Source organism: Parambassis ranga, chromosome 12, assembly GCF_900634625.1.
Source record: "Parambassis ranga chromosome 12, fParRan2.1, whole genome shotgun sequence".
Classification (NCBI taxonomy): Eukaryota; Metazoa; Chordata; class Actinopteri; family Ambassidae; genus Parambassis; species Parambassis ranga.
The window spans coordinates 15,937,528-15,948,563 of record NC_041032.1 but is presented as its reverse complement, the minus strand read 5'-3'; the positions used below and the strand labels follow the sequence as shown (position 1 = coordinate 15,948,563).

The following is an 11,036-nucleotide window of genomic DNA, read 5'->3' as shown; positions in this document are numbered from 1 at the left end:
CGGGTCATGGGGGCCGGCGGCCTATAGGCACTGAAATCTAGACCCCCCCCCCTTTCCCTATAGCTACCTCCTCCAGCTGATCCATGGGGTGATAGCAAGAGATAGATCATCTCCACCAACACACACACATAAAACTTACTCAAATATGTAGACTGCAAAGACGGGTAATAAAAGAACTGAGATATAAAGTCGTGCATCATCTGCATATCGATGATACTTGATTTATGATTTAAGGAAGTAGCTACATCATGTAGCTACACGGACAACAGGACACCAATCCTCACAGATCAAATGCTTACAGAGTCACTGGGCTACAGCACAGACCACACAGCATCATTGCATAACAGTGATTTGTACCATGGATAAACAAAACGTGGAGTCTTAAAGGGGAGGATGACATGGACCCTGGTAGTTTTTGGTTTGTGTGGGGAAACTAAATCTGTTCAAATTAAATTCTTTAAGACTTTAAGGTTTGTTTATGTTTGTGTAATTCCTCTAACTCCCAAAAGGGGGAGGCAAACATTTTGCACTGTCGCTTTAAAAGATGTTGCTTTTTGTACTTCGTCTGTACCATGACCATTCACCCACAAACATTTCTTTCCTGACGAAGGTGAACTCCTCTTTGTTACTGAAAAATGTTTTTAAATATTGACATAAAGCAGAAATATAATCCAGGCTTTTATATGTACACAACAGCTACAAAGTGTGGGATCAGCAGCCCATTAACTGCTGAGGTAGATTAACCTCATCCTGTCATGTCTTATCAGCTGCACAGCATTCAAAGGCCACATCTGACCCCGTGTCCACGGGCAGCGCTGACAAATGAGGAAAAAAAAAGTCTCTCTGCAGCTTAATATCATGAGCGGAGCAGAAACAATTCCTGCAAGGTTAAAGGGGAGGGCAAGGACACACACACACACACACACACGTTGCATCACAGCCGTCTGTCTGACACACACACGCTGCTCCGTTCACACAGCCTGAAGGGGGGCGCTGTTCTGAGAATCCGAAGCTTAAACAGCAGAATAATCATCTGACAGACTCATGAACGCCGCACGTACACTTCAGAAACTCAGAGGAGGAACTGAGGGGACTTAACATGCTAAAAAAAAGTCAGACACCACTACTTAAACCAGCCTGAGCAACACGTCCTCTTTCTGTCCTCGGTGTTTCTCAGTGGTCGTTCTTTTGTGTTTTTAAATCATTTTTAGGGCAGTCCATCACGTCTCTGGTCATTTTTGTGGAAAATCTGATTTAATTAGCATGCAGCAGGTCACTGTGGGTGGTCCTGGGTGGGGCCATAAGGGGCTTTAATACTCATCTGTAGATATAGCCAGCATAGGATTATGGGGGATTATTATTATTATTACTGTGTGCCTGCCACTGCTGTATGGATGTCTGCTGCACATAAACCATCACATATTACCGCTCATGATCAGCGTGATGTTATGAAACAAAGTCTAACTAGATCACCATTTCACGAGTTCTCTGCAGTCTCTGCCCTTCAGGGACACAAAAAAAACCCCAGCACAAAAACAGTTTAGCGCTGCAGCTCAGAGCGCTGCATTAAAGTTCTGCATGGAAATGAAAAAAGCTCCAAAGCGTGCTCTTTCCCTGAGAGGCCAATCAAGCAGGTGCCTGGTTAGTCATGATGGCCAAACACACGGGGCCGTGGGTGTCCTGCTTCCAGCTGAGAGTACTTGTGCACAGTGGTGATTTCCATCAGATCAGAGAGAGAGAGAGAGAGAGAGGCCAGGTCACAGCTGCTCAGAGTCTGGGCAGCAGGCAGCATTATTAAATATATGTTTAATAAAACATAGTAGAAATAGGCTTTCCTCTGATTAAAACATGTTTTTTATTTTATTTTCTTTAATATTGTTGTTAGGTTATTTATTCTGAAACTTATAACCATCACAGGATTAAAGGTTGACAATTTTTAATGTAAATTTGATTGATGATTAGTTTTAACCTTTAGTAGTATCTGTTCTATTTATTTATATTTTAAGAAATGTTACGTCTAATCTGTCATTATTTTGGATTTATTGTTTAGATAAATGAATATAAAGGAATAACAGATTATTTTCACGAGTTTAAATCGAGGCACCTGGACTCCAGGACTGTTTTTTGAAGACGTTTCGTCCCTCGAGTGGTTTCATCCCTGTCTCAATCCTCAATCCTTGAGTCCAGTTGCCTGGATTTAAACTCTTGGAAATGACTATGACCTGGATGAATGAGAGCATCCACAGATAAATAACAGATTATGTTGGTTTTATTTTGTTTCAGTCCCTTTAACGTCCAACAAAAGTGTCAAAAAATTCAGTCCCCACCATCCTTGAATGCTACAGAAGAAGTAAAAGTAGTTAATACCTCAACAATTTTGTTATTAAAGAGTGAACTAATCAATCAATAAAGTGTTTAAACTTTGTTATTATTACTGTAGTTCTACCATCAGGTATGTGAAGGAAGGCTGTCAGACGCTGCCCCCTTGTGGTGCAGTTGTGTCTTGCACTGTGAATTCAGTGTGTTTCTATGGTTACAGCAAAGTGATGAAACGCCTGCACAGTTCTGGACAATTACTGCTAACAGCTGTGTTAGTAATAGTCTGTGCAGAGGATACAAAGGAGAATATTGTCCCAGGAAAAAAAACACATCATGCAGTCAGGCTTTTTTTAAGAACTGTGCTGAAACAGTGTTCGATTAAAGGACCCCTTCAGCCAAATGTATTTCTTATTAATGTGTTTGTTGTGTCTCTGTGGGTCAGAGTAACACTGCACACACAGATTCTGAGAAACGAGGAGTCACATAATCCAGCATATATCCAGGCTGAAAGCTTTCCGTCTCAGAGAGGCCGTAGCAAAGGAGAGATCCAGCACATTAAAGGCTCATTTAACCGTTTGTTCTTCCTACACAGAGTCAGTACACATACACAGAATCTGTGAGAGGACACACACCACAGCCCAGCTTCACCCCCGTGTCCCAGGTTTTACCACTGTAAACAAAGATGGAAACACAGACGAGGAAGAGGAGGAAGTCTGGGCCCAGACCCCTGCTGCACAGGAGGCACCGAAACATCACTATCACCCGCTCGTGAGATCCCAAACTCTCACAAATACACCTTCCACCAGGCTGCAAGGTGTGAGCGCCACAGGTAGTCCAAACAAAATCACTTATGTAAAGCTAAAGAATGCACAAGTCAGCCTTCATCATCATGGCAACGTGAAGAAGAGACACAGCCATTCTGTGGCTGCTCTTGTTTTCATTATTAGCACCTCTAGCTTAAAAAAAAACAGCTAGCTGCCACTGCTCTGTCAAACTTTAACAAAAGTTTGATCCATGTACACTGGGAGCTTTTGATTTCCATCACAGATGATTTGGCCTCATGACCAACATGACGAAGATCCACAGAAAACACCCAAAAGAGCGTCGTCTGACTTCTAACAGACACAGGGGATAATTGCAGAGATGTAAGCTATGAATCATCATGGAACATGAACATGTGACTACGAAAATGTCCCAGTGACACGCAGCTATAGCCCGGGACGGTACAGATGCTGTCTAGTGGCTGCCAGAAAAGGATTCATCCCTTTTATAAAGAGGCATCCTAAATAAAAACCCTCCTTCCTATCAAGCACACACACCCTGTGTGTCTCTGCCTGCCCGTCCTCTGTGTGTGTGTGTGTGTTTGATGTTATTCACAAATATTCTAATTCTTGTGCTAGAATATAAAAGCAGGATCTGGTCGGCACACAGGTGTGTACACACTCCCACACACACACACACACACAAAGAACAGTTCCTCCGGCACAATTACAACATGTGCCGTCATTCAGCCTCCTTGATGGTTGTCATGGAGATGTCATTGATAAAGGTGGGCAAAATAATTTTCCCTTTCTGCACCCAACTATAGAAAAGTCCTGCGCGGCTACTTTTCACAATTAATAAGCCGCTGCTGAATCAGACGTCCTTTAATGAAATGAAAAGACAAATGAGACGTGCTGCGGCGGCGGGTTGCTATAGTGCTTCACCTTCTTCTCTGTCAACCTCTCCTGCTCAGCCGCTCTAACTCTCCTGAGCTGCTGCTGCTGCTGCGGTGATGGATTAACCATTTCTTAGACCTGCCTGACGACAAGATCTACCCATCACTCTCTCTCTCTCTCCCTCTCTCTCTCATCACTTTGTCCAAACACAATCTGGGAAACCTTGACTGCTGCAGCTCCTCTCACTCACTGAGTCGCAGGTCTGTGTCTGAATGTCTGCAGGAGAGGACGGACCCTGGCTGACTGGAGGCTGCTGAGTCCTGGTGAGTCCTGGTGAGTCCTGGTGAGTCCTGGTGAGTCGCACACACACACACACACACACCACATCAAACTTTACAACTTCATCTCTGCTTTAAAGCGACCTCTTTAACTCATTTAATGCACGGATGATGTGAAGCTGTGTGGCTGTTGTGTAATGCTGAGTTTAATCATATGCACACACACACACACACACACACACACGGTGGTGTCAGCAGGCTCTCCTGCAGGATGAGTGTTGAGCTAATCTTGTTCAGGTGAAGTGGAGTTTTCTGTGCTCCATCTGTAACACTGTTAACAAAACGCTGCCACACAGCCGTGCTCCTGCGGCTCAGCATGTCACGGATGTTTGTAGCCTTGTTTATATATTAGATACTGCATCTAAGCACAGGTGAGTAATTGATAACTAGATGCTGTGTAAGAGATGTTTGCTATAATAAAAATAAATAAGGCTAAATTCAGGTGAATATGAAGCTAAAATCTTTGATATTCATATATTTAAACTATTAAGACATTAAGTTAACTCTTGAAGCTCACAGCCGTCAATAACTTCCTCCCATGCCTTCGTATTGATCCAGTTTAACCTCCGAGCTGAGGAAGCGGAGGAGTGTTTGGGCGGAACAGCGACACCCCGGCTTCACCTCTCTAACTCTCTACTGCGCAGACTCCGGCTCCAACATGGCCGCGCCCGTATGAGAGAGTTTTGGCTCAACTTTTAAGCGAAGCCGCTGTCAGTAGCCTCTGGTTACGCCATCAATTAATCTACAAGTTTATAAATTAATAACATGTCGTACTCATGATCCCGAGAGTTAAATAAAAGACACCGACCCGCTGTCCAGCTGTGAGCTAGCAGGCTTCGCAGCGCGGCCGCTTTTTGTTTACCGACTGTAAATCAAATCATTTCAATAATCAATATTACTGTACACACGCAGCTAACGAGCTGAAAGCTAATCATCCAACAGTGCCTCTATCTGTGTGTGACCTGCCTAAAAATCTGTGTGTACCAGCTCTGTGCAAAGAGAGTTGAAGACACAACATGCATCAAGCTAACCTGTTACCTAGCCTGTTAGCCTGTTAGCAGGATTCAAAAATTAGCAGGCTCTGCTAATTAGCAACACACAGATACAGTGAGGCTAACATTATTGGAGAAAAAGACCAGAATCCAACCTTTTAATGAACTCTATGTGAAAGCATTTGTGGGTTTCTAGAGTTTATAAATGTAAACAGCTGTAAGGGCTTTAATGAGGGACTGACCTGAGCAGCAGTGAGGGCAAAGCGGGACGTGTTGACTGCAGGTGAGGAGCAGTCTGTCCAACCACCTGCTGCAGGTGGTGTTTTTATCTGACGTCACCGGGCTCGGTTCTGATCCACCACAGCTCCCTTCTGCCGCGGTCCGGCTCCTCTCTTCACCTGCTGCTGCTCTGATCATTAGCAGTGTGGTGCTACTAGTTAGCCGTGGTAGCTTAGCTAGAAGCTAAGAAGGCTACCCGTGAAATGCCTGGGCTATTTAGCCAACTAGCAACTGCAAGCTAGCCTTTCGAATGGCCGTATTATTTTATTCAGCTCCTTTTCAGGGTGAAATATGTGTTTAAAGGACAGATTCAGGGGCTACTAGCAAGCTGTTGAGCTAGCTTTTTAACGTTAGCTTAGCCTAGGATAGGCTGTTCTGTTGGCCTGCATGAACTCCAAGCAATTAAGCTAATTAGCTTTTTAGATAATGACACTTTTGTGACTTTTTTAAACTCACTCTCTTGACATCAGGATTGGCAAATTATTGAATAGAAATATGTGAATAAAAGGCAGATTAGATTAGATTAGATTAGATTAGACAGGTGTAACTCATAACATCAACCACAGTGTTTAGCTATTTAAAGTAAACCATTGCTCTAGCTTTTTGAAAGGTGTGTTTCTTTTATTCAGCACATTCAACCACAAATAAATGAATACATGTCTTTAGCTACATATGTGAAATCAGGTTTTGCATATTTTATGTAGCTGATGAAAGAGCTGACGGAAATATCAGTAAATCAAATGAGGACGATGTCGAACATACGCGCTCCTTTATTTCCCTCTGCAGATCTTTGCAGTGTTTCTGTGACTCAGTCTGTAAAATGTTACCGTCTGAGACGCTGGCAGCTTATCTGGCCTAATAGGGAGAAGCAAGGACGAACAGCACAAAGGCTGATGGAGAGAGGCTGCCGGTGCTGCTGCTGCAGACACACAAACAAGAGTTTACTTTCACCCACTTTCCTTTTCCTACCCCCAAAATACCTGTTTCACTGATTAATGAACGAGTAAACTGACACTCTGCACTGTTCTCTGGCTGTAAGCATGTTTACTGTTACTGTACAGCTGGACATTAAACATGGAGATCTAGCCTTAAAGCAGCGGGAGGGTTCAGCAGTGGCCACAGTCGGACATGTTCCTCTCCTCTGACGCATCATTAACACAGTGTGATGCTGTTAGCCTGTTGTAGACAGAGATTTGACTTAAACATGGATGAGCTAGGCAGATAAGCTAACAAAATCCTGCTCAGGTATCCGTCTGCATTCATCACTTCATCCATCCTGTCTTCATCGCTAGCTTTAGCTTCACTTGCATTATAATGCCGACATTAGCATAGTTTGTGGTTTAGGTGTGAAGACACCAGATAAAATGCTTTGACCTGTGAATGCATGTCACTGAAATGATTTGGTTATTATCCACAGAGTCTGTCCGGTTACACCAGAACCACCTGCTGGACCAGGAAGGATGGAGGGTGAAGGCTGTAGTCCCAGTGTGGCCATAGACTCGGGTAACCCCTTACTGAGAGCGGTCTTCCTCCGTCGCCTGCGGCTCACGCGGCTGCTCCTGGACGGAGGGGCTTACATCAACGAAAGTGACGGCCTGGGTCAGACGCCGCTGATGGTCGCCTGCCGGACGCACCACAGCGATGCCCAGAGCGCCAGCCGGGTCAAGCTCGTCCAGTTTCTCCTGGAGAAAGGCGCCGACCCCAACATCCAGGACAAGGAGGGTCGCTCTGCACTGATGCACGCCTGCCAGGAGCAGGCCGGGCACGAGGTGGTGTCTCTGCTGCTGGACAGCGGGGCGGACATCAGCCTGGAGGACCAGTCAGGGACATCGGCGTTGGTCTACGCGGTCATGGCTGGAGACTGGAAGGTGCTGAACCTGCTGCTGGATAAATGCAAGGCCAAGGGGAAGGAGGTGATCATCATAACGACGGACAAATTACCCTGCGGCAAACTGCAAGCCAAGCAGTACCTCAGCATCCCCCCCCTCAGTCCAGTGGACCAGACAGAAAAAGCCGCCTCAGCACCTCCTGCGTCTCCGTCTGAAATCCAGCTCATCACCTCGCCTCAGTGCACCTCCTCCTCCTTATGCCCCCCAAAACCCATCTTCTCCTTTAAAGATGCACAGATCGGCGGCGTGAGCTCTCATCCATGCTCCCCGTCACGGTACCGAGGGCTCGGCCAGGCCTCGCTGAACGGACTGCAGCAGCCGCTCCTCAGGCTGAACTCCGAACCCTGGTTAAAGATCCCAGCCTCTCTGCTCGCCCAGCAGGCTCCCGCAGCCTCGGAGAAGAACCAAGACCTCAGCCAGACCGAGGAGCTGACTTTCCGAGTCCCCACGCTGGATGAGGACAGCTTCAGCTGTGAAATAGGTGAAGTGTTAGAAGAGGACGGGGATGATTGTGCCAAACATGGAGGACAGAAGATATCCGTGCCGGGCCTCCTTTCGTACCACTCTGCATCCCACCCTAACCTTCACTCTGAAAACCTCAATACAGATTCCGTCTCCTCCTCTTCCTCATTTTCTGGTGGTAAGAGCCTTCACAGCATGGCCTCATCCAGCCTTCAGAACAATTCAGAGACGGAAGCTGGGAGCAGACATCTACAGGTCCGACCCCGCAGCGGCTGCCAACGTTCACATCTCCCCGAAGAGCAGCGATGCAAGAGGCTGGCGCCGCTACGCTGCTCCAGCACGTTAGGCCGGAGAGACTCCCTGTCCGGCCCGAGTCGGAGACTCCTGTCCGGTTTAGAGCGCAGAGGGTCAGGGGCCTTCTTGCTGGACCACAACCTGCAGGCCAGGCCCAGATCTCTGCCACCACTGACAAACAACCCGACCCACAGCGTTTACAGCGTCGGCCCCGGCGGCGGAGGAGGTTTCACAGAGAAAGGTTTCCTCCCATCTGCTCCGCCCGGCCATCCCAAAGAGCTGACGAGGAGGATACTGCTGAGGAGACACTCCATGCAGACGGAACAGTTCAAAACCACGGCGTGAAGCCGAAGCAGTCTCATCATGGTGTTTAAACGTGCTGTCACGTGGCGTCAGTGTTCGTGTCGTGGACCAAAGAGGACAAACTGTTCCACGTCCTCTGCTTCAGCTGCCTGTGATGTCACGTAGCTTCACCGTGTCGCAGAGCCACTCAGGGGCAACAAGTCAGCATCATGTGACCCTGATGAAGGTGACCTTATCCAGGAAGGTTAGCATGACGTTAGCATGTATAGTGCTGCAGGGATTATATAGTCTGCATTAACCTGGTTTCATCCACGAAGAGCTCTTAAGATCATCTTCACAAACAAACACGACTTTAGCATCACTGCTAATGGACTTAGCGTGCTAGCATTTATGTCCCTAACTAAGCCTCTGCTGTCAGTTTTTTTGCTGCTTGCCATCAATCGCCGTTACATGTATAGATAAACTTTCTACAACATTCCCTGAAGAGCAACGTTTGAGGTCGTCACAGCTGCCGCCATCTTGGCAACGCTTGACTCTGCGCGAGCCAGCCAGCCCTCAGGTGGTTGCTGAAGGAACTGCAGACGTGTAGTTCTACCTACAGGAACAATTCTGAAAATAAAAAACCTCTGTTAATGTATTATGGTCGCTTTCCTGCAGCACTCTATTTGCTAATGTTTTGGTCTGTCTGTCTGGTGTTGGTTGCTACATGCTAATGTGTACGTTTACGTTTATCAGCTGTCCAAAATCTAAACAATAAGCTTTAAGACGCTAAAAAAAAAAAAGCAGCCGTGGAGCTCTGTTGAACTGTCAGTAAGAGAAATAGCCGTCACATTCTGTTGCCTTAAAAATAAATAAAGAGCACTGCCCCCTAGTGGTGCTATCATTAATATGCACTGTGCAACGCCGCTTCTTTTCTTTCTTTAAAATACGCCGTCAGTGATATAAAATATGTTAAAATGAGTATGTAAGCTACAACTTCTGTCTGTTAATAACTGAGTTTATTATCATAAAAAGTCACTGTAAGTACATCACTGTGCATTAAACATAGTAATCAAAGCGTCTGTCTGTTCTACTGTCCATGATGAAACACACCAGGTTCATGCTTACTCTGCTAAAACAGCCTCATATTTACAGGTTTATATAAAAAACAACAAGATCAGATTAAAAAGCAATAAAAGGCAATAAAATAAAAAAAGAAGAAGAATCTGTATGAATCCGAGTTCACAGTCCGCTCACAGCCCTTTAGACAAATGCATGAATGACAGGTAATACCAGCAGCCGCTCGAAGCTCAACGCAGGACAGAAGTGATCATAGCTCTGCTGGTCCAAACCTCCGTCTGTCCCCCTCTGTCCCCCGTCTGTCCCGCCTGGGATCGGTGTTTGTTCAGGCTCTGCGGTCAAAGTCACTGACCATCTTCTTGATGTGGTTCAGTTTGGACTTCAGGTATTTGCACCTGCGCTTCTTCATCTGATAATCGGAGGCCTGACGAAGGAAGGAGGAAATTTAAAGTTAAACTTTCTTGTGAAGGAGATGATGAGGTTAACAGAGTAAACACGATGTAGCTGTAACGTCTGTGAACGTCCGCCTACCTTTTTAATGTTCATGATCCTGTTGTATTCATCCAGAGCGTCCTGTTAGAGAACAAAGGGCGTTCATCAGATCCCACATTTCAGCCTCACTCTGTGCTCTTTGTGTACACAACACACACAGACACACACACAGACAGACACACACAGACACACACAGACAGACAGACAGACACACAGAGACACACACACACAGACAGACAGACAGACACAGACACACACACACAGACAGACACAGACAGACAGACAGACACACACACACACACAGACACACACACACACAGACAGACACACACAGACACACCCCTTGTTCTGCTTCAGTGCTTCAGAACAACATGTAAACACACCTGGACACAGAAGCTGACATGAAAGAACCTCCAGCTTCAATGATTATTCTGATTCATTTGTCCTAAAACTTAGAAAATGGACAGCTGGCCTTCAAAATAAAAGCTCTGACCTTCAAAGTAAAAGTTGTACATCTTGAAATGTGTTGTTAAATGTAATAAATACGAATGAGACGACTTTTACTTTGAAAGCGAGCTGTTTTTGGCTTCCTGCCTCCTCTTTCTTGAAGTTTTAGAAGCCTGCTGGCGGCCATCTTGATTTATTCCAGATTAGTTGTCAGACAGTTTCTCACCAGGTACTGGGGGCTTCCCTCCTCCAGCTGATCCAGCACTCGGTCGACCTCTGACAGGTCCCTGTTGATGGCGTCCAGCTCCGCCTGCAGCTCTTTGTACTCCTGGTGGTCGTGGTCGAACTCACGCTTGTAGTCGTTACGCTGCGGCTCGCTGGTTAACGGAGGAAACTCGCTGAGGGAGGGAGGGGGGCACAGAGAGAGGCGCTCAGTGTGGCGGTCTCAGCCCGTCGGCTCGTGAACGTGCGTGTTTGATTCGTTTGTACCTGTCAAAGTCGTTG

General features: G+C 46.2%; 1 protein-coding gene across 1 annotated transcript; it reads left to right on the top strand.

Moving 5' to 3' along the window:
* Positions 1-7,046: 7,046 nt before the first annotated feature.
* On the top strand, positions 7,047-8,895 carry LOC114444226 (ankyrin repeat domain-containing protein 34B). The gene is given in 3 exon segments (XM_075353424.1): positions 7,047-8,155; positions 8,157-8,221; positions 8,224-8,895. Coding segments are annotated over 3 exon segments (1,527 nt in total). The 3' UTR covers positions 8,577-8,895.
* The last annotated feature ends 2,141 nt before the right edge of the window (positions 8,896-11,036 follow it).